Raw genomic sequence first — 25,452 nt, 5'->3', positions numbered from 1 at the left:
ATGGAACAAGATAAAATTTTAGGATGTGCTGAGGCTATGTCGAGAGCTTTTTTAAATATTTGGGGTATTAAACATATAATACAGGGTATTAATATTAAATATATTTATACAGGTATATAACAGGAGTAGTAGTATTTTTTTATTAAATTTGTTGTAGTTAGCTTAGTATTCTTGCACTTATCAAATGTTACTCTTTAGTAACATAGTAACATAAATGATAGCTCTGTTTAGATCTATCATTAATTAATTTGATTTTCTTTTTTTTTTTAAACTCAGGTTATTCTGATCAATTCCCAAAAAAACCCTCAACATGCCCGAAAATCCAGCAGCAGGTACGTGGTCTGAAAATGATTCTTTGAATCATTTGAATGAGGAAAGAAGCTCCATTGCTAACCTGGACCCGTTTGTGGTGCAGATAAGCAGCAGGTGCTGCAGATCCTGGATCGGCTGCAGGCAAAGCTGCAGGAGAAAAGGGATTCCCAACACCAGGAAAACCTGACTGTCCTAAGGAACACCCTCAGGAGCCCCTTGTTCAACCAGATCCTGACTCTGCAGCAATCCATCAAGCAGCTGAAGGAGCAAGTGAGTGTAAAATTCCTGCTGTTGGTGTGGTGCTAACTCTGGGCAAGTGGAGCTTGGATCTGGATGTGTAGGCGTGTGTTAACAAGGGCGCTCTCGTTAATCAGTTCTAACGTGGTGTTAGTGAGTATTGGGCCTTTTTTTCCTTTTGTGGTGTCTGCAGAGGCACTGCTGAAAAGAGAAGTGGTTCTGCAACCAAGAGGTCGTGGGGCAACGTGCTCTGAAAGGGATGCAGCACAGGCAGGGTTGTGTTGGAAAAGAACATCTGCAGAAGACATCAGCTCCGGTGTTTGGAGTCCTGAACAGTGCTGGAACTGGGATCCTTTGTTTTTCACCGAAGCTAAGTGCTGTTTATCAGCTCACTGGCAGCATTTTTTCCTCCCTAAAAGACAGCATCACTTAGTTCCTTCTAATTTTTACAAGAATGCTTAACCTGCTTTTGGCAAGTGAAGTGTAGAAAACCCAGCCTGAAGATTTGCCAAGCTCTGATGCAGCTGTACCCAAGCGAGTTTTAAAATGACTTGGCTTCAGCAGAGCTTGGAACTTCCGTGCTTTGGTTTATGAAGCCAAGTGACACTTGATTTTGTGGACATGGGCATGGACAGGTGCCACCCTGCAGCTGAGTTTCAGCAAACTGAAAACCAAGGAGTGACCAACAGGGTGGGTGTCAGGGGGACAAGGCTGCCCCTTGCCAGGTGTATTGCAGGTGTTCCTGCCTGGCTGGCCTGGTGGTGGCTGTGCCATTCATTATCCCTCCTTCCCAAGCTCCACAGGTGCTGCATCCCTTCCTTCCAAGGCTTGGATGTATGTCTGCAGTCTGTTAGAAAAATGTATGAAAATGCAAATGTATCTAAGAAGTGACTGTGACATAGTGGGGTTTGTGTTTGGAATGTTCAGAATTCTCATATCTAGAAAATTTAGACTTTCTTGAAATTCTGTTTAAGCATGGGCAGCTTCTTTCAGGGTAGTATTTTCTAGTTTATTTTATCACACTGGGAATATTTTTCATTTCTTCATTATCAGTGAGGACTAGAAGTGCAAGTTCCAGCAGAGATAACATGTTCAGTGATAGTTTGTACCCTAGGCTCTCTTTGGGGACAGGATAATACAAACCAGGCCTCAGGCTCCTGAATGACTCAAAATATTTGAACTTTTGTACCAAAATTCTGTGTAGGTTTCCCTAAGAGTTGCAGCAGTGCTCTTTAGTGTTTGGTGCTTTTGCATGTGTTGTTTCTGGAATACCAGGGGGAAAAGAGGATAAGGGGCACGGGCAGGGGAGAAGCATGAAAGAAACAGAGGAAAATAAGTGGAGTAGAAACACAGCTGAATTATTGAAAGAACTCCTGAAAAACAGTTTAAATTTGATGTGGTAGCTTGGTTATAGATTATATATTAACGCTGCCTGACTTATACAGGTGAGTATATTTGTGTGAACTGGCATATGTGAACACAGTTTTTTTGCTCCTTTGGCAGCCTGCACATAAAATGGTATTTGTGGAAAACCCTTCTTTTGTTTTCAGTAGCTTTTCCACACCTTTGTTCATTTTCAACAGCTCAATTACATGCCTCCGGACCGCTCAGTGGATTTTGATTTTACCAAGAGGGGGCTGTTGGTGTTTGCTGACAAATCAGTCACTGCTGGGACACCTTGCTCTTCACCTGGACCCAGAGCATCAGCCTTCACTCCAAACCTGGCAGTTAATGAATTTAACATGATCATCCAGCAAATGGCAAAGGTAAGGCTCCAAGGTGTAGTGAACCAAACTGTTTTTCATTTTGGAGCATTTCACGCTGCTTTTTTTGCTGTGTGTCTGGAAGCGTGGTGCCTCCTAGCCAGGAGAGTAGAACTGTTGAGAACTTTTCCCCCTGGAAGATAATGTCAGCAATAGGAAGTGGCTTGGTGGCTTGTTTTGTTTCTTTAGCTTCCATTGCCAATTTTCTGTTTTACTTTCTACCAAACACACCAGTGTAGTAAGGAAATTTCAGCTGCCAGAAAACATTTTTGGTATTTGATGACACTTAATTGAAAACGGACCTTTTCAGCAGAAAGTTGTTTTGATGGAAGCACTTGTTTATCAAGTACATTTTAAATTGGAAATGCACCAACTTTATGAACAGTGCAAAGCATTAAAAAAAAAAAACTAGCATGCAATATTTTATTTAACTCTTTATTTAGTATTTCTTAACTTTGCCAGGCAGATGCAGATGTACCAGATTCCCTGAGAATTTGTACAGGTGTAGACATCTACCCGTGTGGGATTGGCATTTATACCACAAATGTATTGTTCTGTGTTATTTTGAACCATTAATTTAATTGCTTAGTCATGCCTTTCTATATTAAGTAACTGTTGCTAATTGACTACCTTAATGTAGCTGTAATATTTTGAGCATTACTTTTCTCATTAGTGTGTCATTAACTCATCAGAGATAAGATCTAGCAGTAAAGGCTGCACGTTATTTGGAATAAAAGAGCTGTGATAGCAGTGCATTTTCCCAGTAATATTTCCCAGTAAACAACCCCAGCAATTTTGTATTAGAACTGAAAAACAGGCAGTTGCAAAAGCAAACTTTTTTTAGCATTAAGTGTGAAGCTGCAGGGAGGGGGAGGAAATTAACTTCTTTATTTAAAAGCTGCAGCCTTTTGAATGCACACCTAAAAACCAGCATTAAAAGCAAGGGAGCCAAAAGACAAGTAATTTAGCTTAGCTATACAGCATTTCCAGAAATCCCAAATATATTGCTCTAGACAGCACTTCGTTCATAGTTTTCATCCAGTTTGGAATTCATCTCATAATGTGAATGAAGTGTGAAAGTAGTTCTTAAATTCCCTGAGGTTTCAGAACCTCAGAGTGCTTGCATATCCAATACCTTGCCATATTAAAAATAATAAATGGAGGAGCTTTTATAGAAATAACATATTCAGTATTTTGCCTTTGTTTATTCTTACGAGGAGAATAATTCTCCCAGTGTTCATAAATTTTCAACTAGCTCATTCTGTTGCATTGAAAATTACTAAATCATTTTATCTTCTGTCTTATTAGGGAAGACAAATAGAATCAATAACGATCAATAAACCTTCTGTTGGAGGTCTGGGATTTAGTGTGGTTGCCCTTAAAAATCCCAGCCTGGGAGAAGTTGGTATCTTTGTCAAGGAAGTCCAGCCAGGAAGCATAGCTGACAGGTGAGATCTTCATAATTGTGTTGGAAAATTGTATTTTCCATGAAGGGAAAAGTCATGACCTTCATGTTGAAAACTCAATCAGAATAACATGTTTGTCAGTGTTATCTGGTGGGGTATTTTGGTGGTGATAGCTCGAATTCAGCCGAAATTCATCATCATTGAATTCATCTTTTCAGCTGAAAGGGACTCATGTTTTGAGGATCAGGTTTTCAGATGAGTTTTAAATATCTGAGCCATTTGTTAATGGAATTTCCAGAAATCATGACTCACTTTAGAGAATCTTGAGTCCTGATTAAAAAAACAAAAGAAAACTCAGAAAAGAATACATAGAAAATAAAAATAAGATTCTGCTTAAGTTTTTCTGCATTGTGTCTGTGAAAGATTTTTTTCTCTGCCCCCTTTTTCCTTTATTTATGTGCCTCTGACAATGCCCTGTTTATAGTTAGTTTTGCTGTTTGTTTCCTGTGTAAATTTAGATCCACTCCTCCCAACAGATCCCTGCACAGATGTCATCATAGAATCGAAGCTTCAGGCAGTTTCTTCCTGTATTGTCTGTGGGTTTTCACCCAACAACAAAAGACAGAGCAATCCTTTAAAAATAAAAACGCGATTGTGAAACCACAAGATTTGGCATGAGACAAACGCAGTGCTTGGAATTATGTCTCAAGAAAAATGTGTCTAGATTTCAAGTCACTGGTGTCACTTTTTAAATAACACATGTCAGGAAGTGCCAACACAGGATGACAAAAAGAGTGGGGAGAGGTTGGAATGATAATGGCGATGGGCCCGCAGAGAACACACCAGAGAACACTTAAAGAAAAGCATATTAAGGCTCTTTCAAAGTAGAGACAGATGGACTGATCCGGATGTCAAAGGAGGGTGAATATCTCACTTTAGGATTTGATGACCTGCTGCTCACTTTCTTTGATGAGAGAATCTGAAATATGGTTAGTGCTCGAAGAAAGTGATTTCTGGGAAACATCTTAAACATGGCACGACAAAAAGGAAGTTTCAAATGCCTTAGTTAAGATGTGCACTTATATTGTTTCAGAGTTTATAAATTTCCCCAGCATGCTTCCCATTTTGCTTCTGAGACAAGATCTCCTGGAGACTTTTTTGGATTCCTACAGAGCTTTGAAGGCAGTGTCTGTCTATGTAACAGTTTGGTCTCGTGCTCGGAATGAATATTTAACAAAGGAGATGAGTGATGGTTTCTCTCTTGTCACAAATCTAAATTCATCACTGGGGTGAATTAACTGTGAAATTTATATTATCTCAAGGTGGCAACTGAACTGTATGTTGCTCCAAGAAAGTTTCACGTCTGAAGCTTGATACTATAAATTTTAAGTAAAATATAAATATGCAGCACATCAGTCTTTAGAGTAAATAGTGATACAAAACAGCATCAAAGCCTGAGTTGTGGGTTCTTAGAGATGGCATCATGTAGTGCTAAACATAATGAAGAATAGTTCCTAGTTCATTGTGTAACTACAAATACACTTTTTTCTGCTTTGTAGTTGGATATCATCAAGAAAGTATAAGGGAATTGCAATTAAATTTTGCATAGAAGCAAAGTAAAGAAATGAGCAAATTTCTGTATCATGACAAAGCTGGAACAAAATGTGGCTGGCCAGTTTGGAAGAGTGTGGATGGAATGTAGTGTGTAAGCTGGGGAAGGCACTCTAATAAGCAGATTTTTAAAACACATAAACATTTAACCTCGCGCGACTGCGTGTTTTGCCTTGTTCACATTTCAGTTACGGGAGCCTGATGTGAAGTCACTGTGCTGCATTAAAAAATTGCTTTCAATGTTTTGTTAAGGGATCAAAGACTGAGGGAAAATGACCACATACTGGCCATTAATTGCACGCCATTGGATCAGAACATTTCCCATCAGCACGCTATTGCCCTCCTCCAGCAATCCACAGGATCCCTGCATCTGGTGGTGGCTCGGGAGCCACTTCAAGGGAACAGCAGAACTGCCTCGTTAAGTGATGTAAATCCACCTGAGACTGTGAGTTGTTGTAATACTGTCAAAATCAGACTTTGAGCTGGGCTGGATTTTTTTTTTTTTTTTTTTTTTTCCCCGTGGCTCTTAAGTGTTTGTGTTAGCAAGTTTTACATAGCGGGCTTTTTCCCTTTAATCAGATTTTATACGTGATGACATTCATTCAGACTCACCGTGCAGTAAGCACAGAGCTTCCATTGCAAAGCTGAGTGGAGTTGTTATAAAACAGATCCTGGGTTTTTATGGGATAGCAGAAGCTTTAGTAGATCACCATATCCTTATCAGCAGGGTCTGTTCAGCACAGGCTGGATGAAGCATTTTATGAGAATACCCAGCTGAAACCTACTTATGCTCAGCAATTAAAGATGCTCTGATTACCTCTTAAAAGAGGGTAAACATAACCTGCCATGAGCACTGCTTGGAGCAGCCCAACCAATTTAAACTGGCACTGCTCACACCAAAAAGCCTTGTCTTTGTTTTAAAAAACAAGCACCATTTATCTGTTAAAGAACCTCTCAATCCCTGTTTATTTATCAGCTGTTTTTTTGGCGTTTTCTTTTTTTTTTTTTTCCATCTGCAAATTTCACTGATTGGGAAGCCTTTTGTTTTTGTGACAAAGGAGAGCTTGTCACTGGGACATGTAATAAACCAGGGCTGAACTTCCATCTGTGTTATACCCATATGGGCCAGGTGGCTTCCCTGAATTCGGACAAACTGCACACCTAAATCCAGGGATTGCAATATTGGAATCTGAATTTATTATGCTAGAAGATTTTGATGAAAATCAGGGTAAAAGCAGTGTTTTTTCCTTATTCTTAGCAATTATTTCCCTCATGATTATTATAGAGGTAGTGAAATTTGAAGGTTTTAGTGGATAATCAATATTGTTTATTGCACTGAAAATTTTAAAGAATTAAATTTTAACTGCTTTTTCATTGAAAGATCTGCACTGAACAGACTAACAAAATAAAATACAAATATATATCTCTGCAGGGGGTCTTTAAACTTCTTTTATGATATTTAACTGGCCTTGGCAAAGATTTTCAGTATGCTAATAAATCCTTTATTCGCAGAAGACTTAAATCTGCCTACTTTGCTCCATTTGGGCCTGTATGAGATATTAATCTGACAGAAACATTGGCTGGGTTTGGGTTGCTTAACAGCTTTGTTATTTTCAGATTGTCTTGTAGAACATAAGGTCATGGTAGAGTGTAGCTTGGAAATTTGCTTCCAATCCAGTATGGCAGAATATTGTGCTGTGCTATTAATTGAGTGCTGAATGGGGGTGTTCAGAGTGCCTAAGTGAAATAACAGAAATAAGAATTTGGGCAAGGCTGAGTGAAAACTGGGCCAGTGCAAGCTCCTTGCCTCTGTTTTCCCCTCTTGTTTGCAGTGCTCTGGATTGATGAAAAACCAAAAAGGATGCTTTTCATTTTGGCAGGAAAACCTTAAAATTGCTTTTTCTTAGTCAAGCTTTTTCCTGGTATCCTGTTACCCTGAAAGTGGAGGACAGCAATGTGTGTTTAAAAACAGATGAGAAATCCCACTGCGTGTTTGTGAGGAAATGGAGCTGAGTGAACAAAATCCCACAGTTCTCCAGCATGTGGGGTGGAGACAGAAAATTGCTCTGATTAATTCTCCTCATTCCTGCTGCACGTGGAAGCGAGAAACGTTAATGATGGTCCGAAATTAAAATCTCCTGTTTTTATTAATTGCAGATTCACTGGGGCCACATTGAAGACGTTGAGCTGATTAACGATGGCTCAGGATTAGGCTTTGGAATTGTAGGAGGAAAGTCGAGTGGAGTAGTTGTAAGAACAATTGTTCCTGGGGGATTAGCAGATCGGGTAATTTGTTATATTATGTCACTTCTTGTTTGATTGCAAAGTGTAATTAACCGCTTTTGACAGTCTTAAAATAAACTAATATACTTAAACAAAAGGAAGCTGGTAGCATCAAAGTCTGAATGCCAGCACATGCTTTATAAATAAATAAAGGTTGAAGGTATGATTGAGGAAAAAGTCAGCACCTGACATAAATTAAGTTGTTCCTCAGGCATGATTTGGCTTTTCTAACATTGTTGAACATGCAAAAATTCTAAAAATTTGCCTGATATTTGGTATTTTCGGCCTTTGGTCAGTCTGGGGCAGGACAAATAACTCTGTAGGATTTGGCACATTTTGCATCATCTATGGAGACAAACTCTTCAAGTGAACTGTCAGGCAAGAAAATCTGCCCTCCCAAAGCCACTGCAATGCAGGATTCCGTTTTGAGATCAAAAATGTTCTATTTTCAGTGGGTTTCAGTGAACAGGGGTTTGATCCCTGCCTTGCAGCCTGACCAGTTCAAGGAGGCACTTGGGTTTGGTGCAAAGCCTTTCCAAGTTGCACAGGCAGAGTTTGCACCTCTAATTGTTTGTCTTTAGAGACTCAGTGCTGAGTGTTGCTGCATTTCAGGACTGGAACACTTGCAGTAACAAAACAAATTCAGATTTTCAAGCAAACTTGGTCATGATAAGTTAAAATATCTGAGGACCAGAACCCCTGCAGACAAAAGAGAGAGGCAAAAGTACTTCCTCTAGTACAGAATGGAATAAAAACTGAAAATTTGGAGAGCTTTACTGGAAAATGTTGGCTTTTTCTCAGCTGTCTCCCTCTGAACCTGCGTATAAATGAGTATATTTTAATTTTTGTCCAGCACCTGTTTTGCTGTAAGGAATAAAGTGTTTTGGCTACCAATGAAGCATGTAAGCTAAGAACTCACCACATCATTCTCAGCTGAATGAGACATCATTAAGAACATGTGAAATAATGAGGCATGTGCATGTTAAAATTGGATGAGTTTGTAAATGAGTTTGAGTTGGTTCTGGGAATAACTCTGTGATTGCTGTATCAATCAGTGCACCAAAGGTAGTGGAGCTGTGCTGATCAATACCAGCTGAGAATTTGGTGCTAGAAATTCCTGCTTTTGATGGGAACAATGATGTAGGTCATGAATCATAATTATCAGGTAAAAAATGGATTGTGTGGAGTTTTGTTGCTTTTAGTGGATTCACTCGCTCGAGCTGGATCTGGTCATATGAGAAAAAAAAATTGCCAGGCTAATTTAGAAGCATGAGGGAAGAACTCTATAGAAAACTCCTAAATCAAAATGCTGTGCTTACATTCTAACTCCCACCTGATGAGGAGTATTCTATGAAACAGAACACACAACAATCTGTGAGATTATAAAACATTGTTGCTGCCTGTTTTCTCCTAAATGAGCCAAACAGTGGGAAAACCAGCACGTAACCGTGCAAACGAGTCCTTGAGTTAATTTCAAATGTTGCCATGGAGGTCCTTTTCTTCTGGCATTTTCCCACGTTGGTTCTCACGGCCGTGAAGATGCCCCTGCACAGTTTCAGCTTTGTGATGGAACAGATACTTTGCGGATGGACTGGAAACACTTTTTGCCATTTTATTTGCCTTTGAAGGACGGGAGGCTGCAGACAGGAGACCACATCCTGCAGATTGGAGGGACCAACGTGCAGGGCATGAGCAGTGAGCAGGTTGCCCAAGTGCTGAGGAACTGTGGGAATTCTGTCAGGATGATCGTGGCCAGGGACCCCAGGTGTGAATTCGTGGAGGCTCCACCAGCTCCCGTGAGCTGGCCAGTCAGCACATTACCTTCCCTTCCAAATGGAAATGTGAGTATCTGCAGCTTCCTTGGGACATTTTTAAGTGTGTTTGTGGCTTGTGATCAGAAAAGAAGGAGAGAACAGAGAGTTCTTGGGCCCTAAAGTGCTTCTCCTCTCTTGAGTTTCCAGATATATGCTTGTGTTTAAGTGGTCATTATTACAGCCCTGCCTTCTATAATTTTTCCCTTTTTCCTGTATCTTATTAACACCTATAATCTTGAGATTGGAATGACCAGCTTTACAGAATTTATTTCAGAGTGGCTAATTTAATTACCAAGACCATAAACATTATCGATAAGTGGTACTTTTAGTTCTTCTTCTTAGCTCGTTACATTTTTTCTAATCAATCATTTGTAAGTGGATTTAATACTGGACTGTGAATTTCCCTAGTCTGAAATCCAGAGAGCCACGGCCACACCAGAATTATTCAGCACAATCATCTTTTTATGAAACATAAGTGTAATGTTTTCATAGTCTACGCTACTGCCTGTGATAGGAAATATATCTAAAAATTTTGAAAGTTGTTTTAGCAAATCTTATCATGGTCATATCAAAGTCTCTTGTTTTTGAAGTCATTCTTTTCAGTTTTGAGTAATTAAAATCAACAAATGCTACACTAAGTGTACAGTAGGTCTCGAAACATAAACAAAGCTGTGCTTGTGTACCATCTGCTACTACTGTGCTGCTTAGATTTAGGTGTAGAATCTGAGTAGCCTTTTCTTTCTTGTTCAGTTTCTTGAATATGAGTGAAGAGAGCTGGGTTTTTGTGGTTTTTTTTTTTTTTTTTTTTTTTGAAGCACTGTTTTTAAAGGTCAGAGTAGAAGTCACTTTGCTCCAAACTCACCCCTTTGCTCACTGGGCACAGTCACTGCAAAGGCAGCTTTGTGTTTTACAGCCCTGGGAGGATGCTGTGGCTGTGTCACTCCAGGATTTTGGGTCCTTCTCCAGCTCCTTTTACCCCCAGGGTTCCCCAGGAGGGATCAGTGCAGCAGGAAATGCAGGGTCCCAGAGATGGCATCTACTGGGCTTGTCCAATATTTGGCAAGAGGCTTTCCAAGGGAATCAGCACTGTTATGAGGCCCTTCTTTCCTGACTGGATCATATTTTCCAGGGCCTGTATTAGGAGCAAAATAATTTTTTTTTTTTTTTTGTAGTGGTCATAATTTTGTTTCCTCCACAAAATCCTGCTTTTCTCTCTTCCTGTTGTCACTGCTCAGCCCTGAGCACTGTAAATGCTGAAGCCTTCCTAAAATCCTTCTTGATGCCTTTTCAGTGTCCTCCATGTTCCTGCTATGCAGTTTAGAGGGAGAAAAATAATTTTCTGAACTAAACAGTGCCTTCATGTTTAGATCTGAAGAAATTCCTCTTACTGGTGCCAGGAGAAATTTGCAAAGACAAGATTAGTTGTTAATCTGAATATATTTATTAATTTAGTGATGATTTCAATGATCCCCATTCAGTTTATGTCAGTTTTATAATGGAACTTATCCCTATAATCTAGTTTTTCTCTGGTTTATGAGTACTTTCACTAGCTGTGAGCTTTGGAGTGGAAAATATTTTCCTTTTCTCTTTTTTGCGAAACCAGCAGAAAGGAATTTTTTAATGGGTGGTTAGTTATTTTCAGTTTCATATTAATATTTCATTTTCTCTGAATTTCCTGTGTTAGGGAATAACTGAAACTACTTCTGTGTGTGGGCACAAGAAAACAATCTTATTATCTGTACAGTCCAAGATAGCAACAGCAGTGTGCAGCCTGCTTGTGCTGACTGTATTTGGGACTTTGCAATTTGATTTTTCTGGACTTCATGTCAATTAATTTGCATTCTAGCAGGAGTGTCACTTCGAAATGTTTGTAGCCAGAGCACTGACTCTGAGGAGCTTTTTGGTTATGAAAGCAGCCGGGCTCTCAAGGCCACAGCTCCATTCCAGGTGCTGCTCTGGGCTTGCTGGCTGTAGATAAGTGACAGCATCCAAACTTATCTGCATCCCCATCAGCCTCTTCTGGAGCAAGGGAGGTGGAAGGCATTTAATGAGCTTAATGACTTTGCTGGTGGAGGGAGGTGTGTGTGATGAGGAGATAGTGCCCATCGATTCCCTTCCATTGAGAAGTGAAATGGCTGCAGCTCTGGGCTGCTTTTCATGTGGGTCCTTCCAAAGCTGATGCTTGGCAAGCATTTGATTGAACTTCTCTTTTTTCACTCCCTTATGAAATGTTTTCCATTTTCCCAGTCCCTTTTTTTGCTGTTGGCAGTGACAGGATCCCTCTTGATTTCATCACTTTAACAGACCTTTCTCTCATCATCTTCTTTTTGATCTCATTGCTCTGTATCTGATTACAGAAAGAAAACAACTCTATGTATTTCAATTTATCCCTTGCAATCCCAGATTTATGTGCTTGATTGTTTTTCTCTTTTGGTCTCACCAGTGTCTTTACTGTTCCCTGTTTGAACTCTTGCCTTGCAGTTCTGATTTTTACTGCTCAGAGGAGAGTTGCACAGACATCCCAGGGCCAGCTTTATAGAGACTTTACAAATGAATTTACATTGCATTTAAACAAAAGGAAAAACAAAATCACTTCTCACTTCTGAAGGTCTTAATTAACCTGCAGTATTGTAATGGCATTGGGAAAGCATGAGAATTTTTTTACACGTTGTCTTGTGCTTTACTTATAGGATAATTACAACTTTTTTGACACCTATGATGTTGAACTTATAAAAAAGAATGGGCAAAGCCTGGGAATAACAATTGTTGGATATGCTGACACATGTGATATGGGTGAGTTGTACAGGATTTAGGAAAATGTTGGTCAGGAGCTTCTCAAATACTTTTTATTCACCATGGGGAAAATAAATGGCTCTTACCTGTGCTAGGTTATGGAGACATGAAATTCACTACAATTACAGATCAGCATCTCATATTTAGTGGGAGTTTGTGGAAGTGCTAGTGTTTCAGGGCTTTTAATTTTTTTTCTTTGTTTTTATTTCCTTGTTCTCATTGGGAGCTAGAATTAATAATCAAACTGCAAACATGACAAAGGACAGCTTTTCTGATTTCCATGTTTCTCTTCTCCTTTCTTTTTTTTTTTTTATAAAAATCCTTTTTCATTAAGATTTAAAGTACTAAATTCTTTAGCTGTAAGATGATTGAAGTCCTGATCAAAGTCCTTAAGCACATACTTTACTTTTAGCTTAGTTAGTCCTATTGAAATCAAACGCAGCATGGATTTAAGTGATTGTGGTTTAAAGCCTGGGTAAGCACAAGGATGAATCCATGGAGGAGGTGGCCTTTTGTGAGCCATTTTAAGGGAAAAAAATTGAGGTCAGTGTACAGGTGGTTGTGTCAGTGCTGGGTTTTTTTTTTTATTTTTCCACCAGAGATCCTCAGTTTTGTGTCAGGCTGTGGGAGTGGTAACGTGCAGATGGTGGTGGTTTACAGAATCATCACTTTATGGGCAGAAGGAAGTGTGTGAAAAAGGCTGGAATTAAAAATCTTAATAAATAAATAAGCAAATTAGGTTAATGCAGTGATATGTTTCTCTTTTCCCCCCCCTCAACAGAACCTTCAGGGATTTTTGTGAAAAGTATAATACCTGGGAGTGCTGCTGACCACAATGGCCAAATTCACGTTCATGACAAAATTGTTGCTGTAAGTAAAATACTGTGCTTATATATTGCTGTAGAGCTAATACTTTTGATATCTCTGTTAAAAGAACAACACAGTAAAGACTTTCTAAAATTAATTAAACCTCTCTGCCTTGCAGAAGAAATAATTTGGAGGTTCGTGTTTGTTTAGGTAGGCTTGTGACAGAAATGAGCTTTGGCTTGCTGTGGTTAAAGTATTATTTTATATTCAAAGAAATAGTAAATAGTAGTTAACTGTGAAAGAGACAAGCATTTGGATTAAAGTGTTTCAGAGTGGAGAATCTTGGCTTTTGGCCTGCAGTAAAGATGAGCAGCATTAACTTCTACTTGAATTGAATGGGACTCGAGGATTGTTAAGATTCTGCAAGATGTGGCACATTGTTTGTGTTCCTTAATGGCTCTGGAGTGTGGATATAATCAAAATGTTAATGGTCACAATTTAGGTTTAAAAGCCCAAGCTTTATGTCTAGAAAAATGGAAAAACCATTGAATAACAGTGAATTGAATAATGGCCAATTTTGCATTCACAGCACAAGCAGGAATGAATTCCACAGTCTTTTTGTTTTAAGAGATAATATTTATAGAGATATGATTTTAAATTACTTTTAAAATGTGTGCCATGCCAGACCTTCCAAAGTCAGCTTCTCCTCTGTGAGAGCAAAAATTAATATAACCTTTTATCTGCAGGAAAGGCCCTCTTGATGCATGATCTGAAAGTGAGGTGAACAGAGTGTTTGGGTGTAAATTAAAATATCTGATAATGTAAGAATTGGGCTGTTAAGGTGGATTGTAGAAACAGTTGTTTGTAGAGGCTTGTGTGGGGCATGCTGGAAATCCATGAGAAAGCCAGCAGTGATAATGAACTGAACAGTGTTCCAGGTTGGATACTCTGCTTGGAACCTTCATCCACAGTCCTTGTCAAGCTGGTTTTGGTAGGCAAAAAAGAAATTAAAGGAAAAATCTGTGCATATTTGTATGAGGTTAGTAAATTCTGTTTTGTGGTTGTCCCCATGAAAACAGAAAGAAGAAATTACTGTTGTGTTTCCTTTTAAAACACATTTTGGAAATAAATTCTCATCAGTGAAATGTAACAGATTTAATGAGATTGTTTTGCAAATACTGCTGTCTTGGGAGAGTAACCCTGTAATTCCTGCACTAAATAACGTGGCTGTTGCTTACAGCCTGTACTCCACAGCATAGCCTAAGAATGCAGCACAATTACTGTTATTTGGTACAATTTTCTTGCTTTAGGTTGATGGAGTCAGCATCCAGAATTTTACCAACCAAAAAGTGGTAGAGGCACTGCGAAACACGGGACAGACTGTACGTCTCACCTTGCTTAGAAGGAAACCCTCCTTTGCTGTTTCCTCAGAAACACCTTCAGGAAGAGGTAATTCTTTTTTGCTAGCAACTGATTTTATTTTTCACTCAGTTTACAGTTATCTCATTTAACAGTTTAGGGCTGGATACCACATGATCCTCAGTTTTTAAATGGTGTACTGTAGAAAATTAAGATGCTTAAAGGAGGAATGGAAAGAAACTAAAATGAGAGATTCAGGAAAATTCAATGCAAAATTCCTGTGTAGCCACTCCACCAAAAAAAAAAAAAAAGAAGGAATTAGTGAGGTGGTGTTCCTGTATTTTGCAGCATAGGATTTGGGGTTTTCAATCTGTTTTCACAGTGCAGTCATTTGTTCCAGTCTTTGTGTCCCCTGGAGCTGTAGGGCCTGAAATTAGTGTGGCCACTAAGAATGAGGGAAAACAAGAGCAGAAGGGTAATCTTCACTAGGAAAAGCAGCAGAGTCTGCATCAAGCAGCTAGATAGAATACCTTGCAATGCCTCCTCTGAGCCTGGTTGTATAGCATATTTAATCCATTTTCAACACTGATTGTTTGGCTTAAAACATCTTTAGCTTTTGCCCTGCAATGCTTGCTGAAGTAAAGATCTACCTCTTGGATCTAACCAACTCTTTCCACAGTCCACAGCAGTGCTGAGAGTGGGTTCTGTGATATCTCAGGGCCTGTAATTCTCTGGCTCTTCTTCCTTGCATAAAATTTGCCCTTTTCCAGTCAGCAGTGGTCCCCTTTGTTTAGGGAGGGATGCTGTAAGGTTACACTCAGTGGAAGTGCAGCTCTTTTGGTACTCAGGAATGACTCTCATTAACTCTGGAGAGCTGAAAGCCTCCAGCTCAGTCATTCCTTTTTGTGGTCCTGGTGCTGCACTGATGACCTGAGGTGTGGAGTTTTCTCCTGGGAGAAACTTCAGTTATCATCCTCCTGTGCTGCCAGGGCCTGCTGGGTGAGCAGCACCAGGAGATGGAAATCCAGGGAATTCCTATTTATTTCCTGATCAGTGTTACCTCATTCACACCCATCTGCATATTTAGATTCAGTAATCTTAGAGATCTTTTCCTGCCTTAATCATTCTGTGATCTTCTTGCCCTCACTCATGTGAAGACTCCTGCAGAGTATTTTCATAATATTCTCCTGGTTTCCTGTAGCACATCTCTGAACATGCTGCAGTTTCCTCTCTTGGCACTGCAGTGGCTTCATTAGAGCTCATGTCTTGGGTGTAAAGACCCAATAGCTGGAGTTCAGAAAAGGCATTTTTTTAACAAATGGCATTCAGGCACAGGGGCAAGTCACAAAGGCAGGGGCTGCTCTGCCTTTTAGCTGACTTTGGAACCAAGGCTGGAGGTCTTTCCAGAACCTTCAATTCCCCCACAGATTTCTGGGCTCCTCTACAGGAACTTCTGGGTGAATTTATACAGCTTGTGTTAAAGTCAGCATAAATTATCCTTATGCCTTGTAGTTTCTTAGACATGTAGATGTAATAGAGGATTCTAAATTACGGCTGTCAATGAATAGCAATTTTGCTGTGATTGTTGAAGATCTGTCAGTATTAAAGACAACCTGGAAACGAGAGAAATGTAGCAGTTCCTATATTCCATTCTGTTTTACTTTTCTGTCCAAGCCTTGTAACCAGACATCCTTTGTTGTGACTTTTGCATGTTCCCAGAAATAGGAAGCCAGAACAGAGGTGCTTGAGTAGCTGAGAGTTGAGGTTCTCAAAGCATTGTTTTGCTATGACAGAGGCTGGAAAAGAGCAACACTTTGTCTGTCCTGTGTCACTTAGCCTTTTTGTTTGTTTGTTTTAGTGTGGGACTTCTATGCATATTTTATTCCTGCAGAAATATGATGTATGAGATTTCACCTTGGAACAGAATTTAATGGCCAAGTTTAAATTCCAAAGATAGGTGCTTATTTTGGATGTGGTGATGGGCACTTCATTATAATGGTGCTAAAGTAAATACTGCTAATTTAAGGCTCTGACTAAACTCTGGAAATGCTTTTAGAAGTTTAATGCAAAACGTATGTTTTATAAAACGCATATTACTTCCCTTTAAGCCCAAGTTGTGCGAAATTCTTATTAAATTGTGTTTCCTGGGGAGGTATTAAGTAGTAATTCTGGCCAGGCAAAGCCATGCTTAAGCAGTCCTGGCACAAAGGCAGCAGGGTTGGGCTGCACGAGGCCTGAAACTCTGTGCTAGCAGAGTGCAGGCAATGAATTTAACAGCTGCAGCCTCTGCAAGCCTGCAGGCTGAGCAGAACTGCTCCATCCTGCCTTGCAGGACTACTCAGAACCCAGGGGGACAAAGCTGGGAGTCAGGAGCTTAAGAGGGGTCTGGGGAAAAAGCCCCAGCAGTAGGGCAGGTAAAGGAAGGGCTTTAATGAAGAGCACCATTGTGTAGTAATTATGTGAGAGCAGGAGGAAGCTGCAAGAAAAAAAAGATCCCAGTTTTGAAGAAGCTGACAATTTTGACCAGAAAAGATGATTTTTACAATAGGGTTGTGGTTTCTTCTTTATGTTTGCTAATTAGAAATGAAAAACTGCCTGGAAGTGCAGGCAGAAGGACAGGCTAAATATGCTGAAAAGTTGTTGCTAATGAAAGCTGTCCCTGGAAGTGTTTTCATTTCTGAGGCCTTGCACATTATAGAAGACATGGTACATATGTTAGGACATGAGGAATTCAGCTGGATGAGAGACTAGAAAGAAATTTCCTATTAGCTGCCATGTGGAAAAAGCTGTTGGGGGAAAAAGGAACATTGTAAGTGAATTGAGTGATGCCACTGGAATTGAATATATTCAATCCAAATCCCTTCAGCCCACATTTCTACAGTTCTAAGGAAGTCACAAGCAGAGACTTCAAAGTGTATTTGAAAGAAAGAAAGAGGAAAACTTCAAATGGAGACGTGCATCAGCACCTGCTCTGAACAACTTGTAGATTTTGGTAATGTGTTTTGGAAGTGACAAAAAAATCTGTATCCACCCAGCTGAACACAGCTTACTGTTGCTGAACTGAACTTTGAGCTTGACCCTGATATTCATTACTCCTGGTGAACCTTGAAATCTATATTTGGCTGCACAGTGGATTTCAGGTGCTTCGGTCCTGTGTGTTCACACTGTTGTAACTCTGTAAGAGCAGAAAGAGACTCAGGAATTTCTCTCCCTCTGTTTTTCCTGCAGATGTAAGGAGCAGAAAAATGCACTGGTGTTCTGGTTTTGATACAGTTCAGAAGTAAAGACAGTGATGAGCCTGTGCTTGATCATAAATCACACATTAGAAACGTTAATTTCCAAAGAAGTTAGAAAACCTTAACTAGCAGTTGAGAATTTTAGGAGAATTTGTCTTCCCATTATTTTTTAAGGAGATAATTTATTTCAGAGACAACTGTGGGCTGCATTTACAAACCCAAGTTTTTAATCGTGGTGGGGTTCATTTTGGGAGCAGAAAATAGTTATCAGGATTGCTGGAATTCTCTGTGTCTGCTTGAGCCTGTAGGTTGAAAATCCTCTGGATATTTCCAAGTGACACCTCAGTTGTTGGGTTCTAGCAGTGTGGTTTCTCAGTGCAAATCAGACAGAATTTGCCTGTCTGGCATGGCTGAAAGTGAGCTGGAGAGAGGCAGGGGTGGGCTGTGTTGTCCTAGAAGTAAACTTCAATCTTTGTTTTTATTGAGTGGAAAAGTTAAGTTACAAAAGTGTGTAATGAGGGTTGCATTGCAGAGCTTTACCTTTGCAGGCTGCAAAGGTGCTGAGAGCAGAGGCAGCCTGACAATGCCATTTGTGCAGGGTTTTGCTCTTGGTGGGCTCTGAGCTCCTCGTGGTGCCTTCACAATTCCCCCCTCGAGGTATTTTATTCACTGGTTATCTGCAGAACCTGAACTTGTGCTTTACATTCCGAATTTCAGGGCGACACAGCAGCAACGCCGAGTGGTCTGTGCCTTGTCTAGACATCTGACAAACTACTGCAGCCATTCAAAAAAAAAAAAAAAAAAAAAAAAAAACAGCCCAGTTTTTGGTAATTCAGCCCCCAGATGCTGCTGCTGTCGCTGCTGGATGGAATTTGCTGTAGAGCTTGATTCTTACCAGTTACACATTGCTCCAGCTTGGAACTTTATATGTGAGCTGAGCTTCTGGCTGAGGTCAAACACAGGGCAGCCAGTCATTTTCTGCTGTCTAGCTCTGTCAAATTGTCTTACAGGACTGTAACCAACTGCCTTGGTTGCATAAGTAAGAAAGCTGAAAAGATATAAATGTCAAGATAGCCAAGTTCCCACGGAAGACTGGTTTAGAACTGGAGCTTATATTAAAGCTCATGTTACTTACTGGCCTAATTAAAGTAGACAAGGCTTTATACCTGCCAAATGTATAAATAAAGTCTGTGCCTGCATTGTGCTGACACAGCCTCTCGATAACAGCAATATCTTGTCAGGTGTTTTCCTTCTTAAGGGGGCTCATTTGGGTGGGAGATGATCTTTCCCTGCAGTGGGAAGCGTTTTTACAGCAGCAAATGATGAAGTTGTGTGAAATTTATTTTGCAGCCTGAAAGAATGATTTATTTACAGTACTGCATGGTACAGAACTCACATCTCATCACCAAGCATCACCTCTTCTGCCTCTCAGCTGAATAAATCACACTTTTACAGGAGCTGACATTTTTCATTGTTTTCCTAAGAAAGACATTTTTGATTTGCGCTGTTTGATAGACTCAGCTTAATGTGCTTCCCTTTTGGGGATTATTTCCTCTAATCTTTTATTTACACTGAATTTTTATTGGAGTATTTAGAAGTAAATGTACTTCTGAATGTACAATATGCTTGAAAATTTAATATTCACTTTCCTGCTTAGGAAGAGTCCCACTCCCTCCAGCACATGATCTGAAATCCAAGTGGGAAAACCTGCTGGGACCAGAATACGAAGTTATGGTATGTTTTATTTCAATAAACTACATTCATGAATGTTATTTCTTTAAATTACAGATCTGTGAGCTTAGCATCACACTGTTTATAGAACAGTTCAGTGTTTGGAACAGATCAGTAACATCAGATTTTCTTTCCTGTAACATCAGGGCTGAAATGTATGTTATAATGAGTTGGGGGATTTGCCCTTTTATTTTATTCTGTTTATATAGATACTATTGTTATACAAATACGAGACTGGACCAGTGATTTAAGGAAATCAGCTGTCCTGTTAAATCTGCATCACAGCAGCCACTTAAAATATATGGCATTTTTATTATTTCATTCATGATCTATTTGTTTTGCTGGGCACTGAATTAAAAAAAGGCTCAGGATAGAGCTTCCGTTTTCAGAAGAATCTTACCATTTTATCTGAAGAATGAAAGAATGATTTTCAAACATGCTGAGAAAACAAATTCTCAACAGTGTAACTTTGTGGTGCCAGTGTCTAGTAGATATTTCTTCACTTCATATTAAATAATTGCCTAGCAAAAGATTGTTTTGATGAATTGTCACGAGGAGTTGATGGAAATTGTAATTCACTTGTGCTTTTCTGTGCTGGGTGAGCCAGCAAGTACAGATAAAAGACTCAGGACAGCGTTCTGAAAAAATTCTCACCACCACCAAGAAAATGCCCTGTTTGTCTTTGCAATGCTTGTCCAGTTGATTTAGAGACACTTATTTTTACTACTTGGAGTAGCCATCGTTCCAGTCACTCGCTGGGAGATTTAAAGTAGCTTTAAGAATTGCCTTGAGAAACTCGCTTCCCCTCTTTCCATTAGCACTCCTTTAAGATCTGAAGCCCGTGTGAGATTACGTACGTGATGCAATAAATCTGTTTGGCTGCCCACTCCAGTTGCTTGGTATTCCCACCCTTACATTTCCAGGGGCTGATACTCCTCCCTGAGCACTATCACACATCCCACAGAGGATGAAATCCTGCTTAGGGTGGTGAATCCAACCCTTCCAAATCCTCCTTCAGCCGCCGCCGGTGAAATGTCAGCAGTGAAAATGTGAACCATGGGGCTTCTTGAATAACAGAAGGGAGATCTCCTGGCATCCCATTTTGGCAGTGATTTTTTGGTTCTGGTTGCCTGTGCCTCCCTCCTGTGTTCAGCAGCAATGTCCAGTTTGAGTGATGCCCCAGTCCCTGTGTCACACCATCCCCAGAACCCACCCCGAAGGTGCCTGCAGGGTTCTCTCAGGAGCATTCATCTCGAGAGGAAATGCTGTTTGAAGACAGGGCTTGGTGGCCCTGGTGCCTTCTGTGCTGCTGGTCCTTTTTGGTGCCAGTGGAAGCAGCTGAGATCCCGAGCAGGGACTGTGTGGTGTCAGGCTGAGGTGCTGCCAGTCATAAATCCATTTAATGACATGCATGGACATGAAATGCGTTCTGTCTGTCAGGAAAAACACCCTGAGTACTGCAAAACAACATGCTGGAAGCCTTATTTAAAATTAATCCAGAAGTATAATCTTTATTCAACTAGAAATTTTCAAAGAAAAGTTACCTGATTTTTTTGCAACGCTCTGTTCTTATCAAATTTACCAAGTGTAGTTTTCCTTTAAACATTCAACTTAAGTGTTCCAGATTCCAACCCTGGGCCCTGGATTGGAACTAAATGATCTTTAAGAGCTCTTCCAACCCAAACCATTCTATGATTTTGTCTTAATTACATTTAAAATTGAAGTAAATAACCTTCTAATATTACAAATAAATCTGTTACGTTAAGAATGGACAATTCAAGAAAAATGGTGGTGAGCATAGTCCTTTTATTAATCTTAAAAAAAGACACTGAAAGGATTTCCTGTCCCTGGTTTAAATAACCCACTTTCCATTCCCATTTGGTAATTAAAGTGATGTATTTCAAGCCAGAAGTTGGTGGTTAGTCTGGATGGGAGATGGCTGCACTATAGCCCGAGGTAACAACTTAAGCTGTCATACTTTCAAATTCTGACTGGCAAGTCCGTGTGGATATTTGTGTCAAACATAATGGCATTTTGTGCTTACACAGGATTACTGAACTTGACTAAAATTGGCATTTGGGCTCCGGGAATAGGATAATATTGGAGTCTGCTAATAGTGCGTAATCGCCACATTCCTACTTTTAAATGTTCTGTGCCTGAAAGATTTTTCTAACATTTGTTTAAAATTATTTTGCATCAATGTGACATTGTTTAAGTACGGTGTATTTTGCTCATGAGTTGCTCGGGGTTTTTTTGCCAGAATTTCATCGTTCTGGTAAAGTCTTTATTGTCCCACTGTTGAAAAATGTTCTGATGTCCAATTTTTAGGTTGTGAATGTGGATATGCCCTTTAAAGACGATTCAGAGCTCCAGAAGTACTCGAAGGTAAGGCTTACATGGTGGTTTCCTTCCTGGTGTATGTTGGCACAGTAATCCTGGGAGGGCAAGACACAATTCCAGATGTGTTTCAGGAATTTAGTGGTTTTGTGGCTCTATATTTTCCAAAAAAGGCTGCCAAATTCTGCTTATCTCCTGGATTGATCCAATACCTTTTCATAGCACAGGCAAATAAACCTTTTAAAAGTTCACTACCAAACCCCCAAACAACAAAAAAACACCCTCAAACCATGCACATAAACCCTAAATTTTTGGGTACTTAACTGCAGAGAATGGAGCATAGGTTGAAACTCTGCTGAAGAACTTTTTTGTCCCACAGAGAATTTTGCTGTAGTGATCCTGGCTCAGGGAAAGGGATGTGTAATTCATTTATATTACCAGATCTTAAATTAATTTAACTTTCAAGACATTTTCAAGGTACTTGTGTTAATATTGTGGAAAAGAGGTTTTTATAGGTGATACATTTATGTATTTGTGGGGACACCTCAGTGGGAAAGGGCCATAAAGTCATGATCGGACATGGCTCTGAAGGAATGCTGTGGATCACTGGATTGCTCCTTTTATTTGAATATCCAGAATAATTTGGGAAGAAGGACAATCAGTGTTTGAACTCCAATAATAAAAATCCAGAAAATTCCAAACTGAAGGAGCAGCTCCTCCTGATCATCTCTTCTCTCCAGGTTGCCATGATTTCTGCTGCTTTTTCTGGATAGTGTATCACCTTTATTCTACTTTTCCTGGTATTAGCACACTTAAGGCACTGGGGGTTGGAGTTTCCCTAGAGAAAAATTCCAAATTAGGTAGTCCCAGTGGGAAAAGACTGACACAAAATCAGTGATTTCCCCTTGCAGAAAAAAGGGTGTTCAATTTTAGTAATTACTTAAGAGGACACTTCATGGATATTTTTTCTACCTCAAAGCAGTGTAACTCCCAAAGGAGTAAGACAGCTGATCTTGTGATGAGAATTTTAAGGCAATTATGGAATTTCTTTTATTCCTTTATTTATTTATATTTCTTTTATTTTTGTTTTCCTCCAACCCCATGGAAGAGGGGTTGGAACTGGATGATGTTTAAGGTCCCTTCCAATCCAAACCATTCTGTGATTTGTTGACAAACTCACCTTTTGGGTGGTACTTCTCTCTGTATTTTTCCCATTAAGTTTCATTATTTGAGAGTACAATTCAAATTGCCTTCCCCCCACCAAGGAACAGACTGGTTGTTTTTATTTGTTCAAACATTTTATAAAGAGAAGTTATGGACAGTAATGCTGTAACACAGGTGAGATCTGTGAACATTTAATCATCTTACTGAGGGTTTGGTTCCATTTGGTGAGCTACTGAATCCTAAATCTGTTTTTCTCCTGGTAGATAAAGATTTAGACTTAAATTCATCTTTATGTTTATCTTTTGGCAGCTGTTACCCATCCACACTCTGAGATTAGGAGTTGAGCTGGACACTTTTGATGGACATCATTATATATCATCCATTGCTTCAGATGGCCCAGCTGCAACACTTGGTCTCCTGCAACTGGAGGATGAACTTCTGGAGGTAAAAAAATAAAACAGAAAATAAAAATTATGTGTTTCCTGTTTGTTTGATCTTCTTAAAATTCTTCTCTTCAGTTCTAGCTTGGCTGCTGTGTGTGTAATAGAATTATTCCAGATTAGTTGTGGAGGCAGAGTTGTGCTTTGGAATTCATTCATTTTCTTCACTGTTCCCTTCCACATTTATGGATAAAATGTCAAATTCTTGTGACCTCTCAGTGACTTCATGGGTATTTTTTCTGAAATGTTTTAGCATGAGTATCAAGAGTTATAAAGGCCAGGATAATATTTGTGTTGAATTATTTGTAGTCCTGTGGCTCAGTCTTTTGCACAATTTGGCTTTAGCTTTTGTGGTGGGTAATCTTTCTGAATATTTGTCACCCCTAAAACATTTACAGCAGTCTTAGGAACAGTGGTTTCAGTTACACAATAAAACTTTTTTGTGGAGTGTTGAAAGATATTTGTGTGTATGAGCAAATACATCGGTTTATTTAAATGTGTATAAAGAGGTATTGGGGCAGCTTTGGAGTTCTCAGAATCACACCAGACCTATTTGCTCAGGAAAAATAAGTATTTGATAAAATAATTCCTATTTTGCGAGTGTGTGTACATGTATCTATTGGTATCTCAGCCTGCAAAGTGAAAAGACATTAATTTCTTATTGCATGCTTACTCCTTGTGGAATATTTTGATATTGGAACTTTATTTTAGTGGATGCAAAGAACATTTAATGGAAACAGAATTAGGCCTTCTGAAAGATTGATTTGTTAGGTGTACAGCTATTTTGCTTTTACTTCTTCACCCTCTGACATCAAAAATTCATACTGATATCACTAAGACCTAAAACATTTTCTTATTGCTTAATGGAGGAAATCTTGATTCCTGAAGGAAGGGATTAATGGAACGCTGGAAGTGTTGTTTAAATTGCTTGGCCACTAAACCAAAAAAATTTATAGAAAAAGCAATAATGCAGTGCTGTAGAGTAACTTAGGAAACTTTAATTGTGTATATTTAGCAATTTTATGTATTACTCTGTACTCAGAATTAAGTTCACAGGTATGGCCAGACCTAGTGAGTGTAAATTTTTTGCTGCTGTGTAGTTGGGAAAAAGCCCCCAACAAAATAAAAATGTGCTCTAGGGCTAAAGCTGTAAGTGCCAGGTTTAGCCCAGACTATGTTTTTGCAGCCAAGTTATAAATCCCCTTAAATAGGGGTTTGCAGTGGAAAAAGTGACAACCCCATTCCCCAAACAAGCAGCCTTACCTGGGCCTGATACATTTGGGACTGAAATATGATCAGCAAGGATTTTTTTAGTTTTTTCAATGTACAGTGAGGTTGAATGTTGATTATTTTTAATGATGTGTTTGCATTATGACAGACAGCACAACACCCCTCCCCTGCCCTTCATTTCAGCTAATTCCATTGTGTTCTTTTTCAGGAGTAAATTGCTTTTTTGCGCCCTTTTGTTGTACAATTTCTCTGCCATTTGAGGGCTGGCTGGCTGATGTGCTGGATGAGTGGGTGTAGGGCACCTTGCCTGCTCAGAGGCTGATTTCTGGCAGCTGCAGGAGGAGAAATGGGAGTCCCCAGGTCTGCTGGGGGTGCACAGTAGCTCTTCCCCATCCATCACGGGATGCTGAGAAGTGCTGGGAGCTTTCCACCACACTGCCACTCTCCTAGCATTAAAAAATCCTTACGTGTGGATCCTTCTGCTTAAATAATTAACTAATGGACGAGGCTGATAGCTCAGCACTTGCTGTAATTCTTGCAGAAAAAGCCCAGAGCAGTTTGTCTTGCCGTGGTGGAGGCCAGTTCCACCACCCTCAATTTTTCTGCTTGGCTGGGATGTAGAGTGGGAGAGGAACTCTGTGTTTCCCAGCAGTCCAAACTATATTTACACTGCAAAAAGCACAAAGTGGGGGCGGAAATAGAAATGATCAGGAAGCAAATGTTGTCTAAAGTGGGATTGCTGTGGAGCCTTGAATAAGATTGAATGCCTGTGATCAGCAAGATCTGGGAGGTTTATGGAGAGGCACAAGTGCACACATACAAAGGTGTGTCCGTGTCTGGTGGACGTTTCCATGCTCCGTTTTCTCGGATCAGGTGTGGGTTCCTTTGCAGTGTGGGTATGGAGGGAAGGGCTGAAGGTAATTCTCAGC

At 39.7% G+C, this 25,452-nt stretch overlaps 1 protein-coding gene across 8 annotated transcripts in view; it reads left to right on the top strand.

Moving 5' to 3' along the window:
- The window catches only part of PATJ (PATJ crumbs cell polarity complex component), a 140,381-nt gene that overhangs the window by 5,628 nt on the left and 109,301 nt on the right, over positions 1 to 25,452 (top strand). For 7 of the 8 annotated variants that reach the window (XM_021542668.3, XM_085585640.1, XM_085585638.1 and 4 more), the window contains 13 exons: positions 277 to 332; positions 416 to 582; positions 2,133 to 2,315; positions 3,621 to 3,760; positions 5,582 to 5,774; positions 7,487 to 7,615; positions 9,241 to 9,453; positions 12,117 to 12,219; positions 13,001 to 13,089; positions 14,337 to 14,475; positions 19,279 to 19,355; positions 21,681 to 21,737; positions 23,163 to 23,297. In XM_021542668.3, the coding sequence (XP_021398343.3) occupies positions 311 to 332; positions 416 to 582; positions 2,133 to 2,315; positions 3,621 to 3,760; positions 5,582 to 5,774; positions 7,487 to 7,615; positions 9,241 to 9,453; positions 12,117 to 12,219; positions 13,001 to 13,089; positions 14,337 to 14,475; positions 19,279 to 19,355; positions 21,681 to 21,737; positions 23,163 to 23,297 (1,647 nt within the window). In that variant the 5' untranslated portion in view covers positions 277 to 310. Of the gene's footprint in view, positions 1 to 272; positions 333 to 415; positions 583 to 2,132; positions 2,316 to 3,620; positions 3,761 to 5,581; positions 5,775 to 7,486; positions 7,616 to 9,240; positions 9,454 to 12,116; positions 12,220 to 13,000; positions 13,090 to 14,336; positions 14,476 to 19,278; positions 19,356 to 21,680; positions 21,738 to 23,162; positions 23,298 to 25,452 lie in introns of all 8 variants that reach the window. The other variant, XM_085585636.1, reaches the window with a different exon arrangement.

Source organism: Lonchura striata, chromosome 8 (assembly GCF_050655825.1).
Source record: "Lonchura striata isolate lonStrDom1 chromosome 8, ASM5065582v1, whole genome shotgun sequence".
Classification (NCBI taxonomy): domain Eukaryota; kingdom Metazoa; phylum Chordata; class Aves; order Passeriformes; family Estrildidae; genus Lonchura; species Lonchura striata.
Note: the sequence above shows the minus strand (reverse complement) of the source record. Positions and strands in the feature narration are given on the sequence as shown.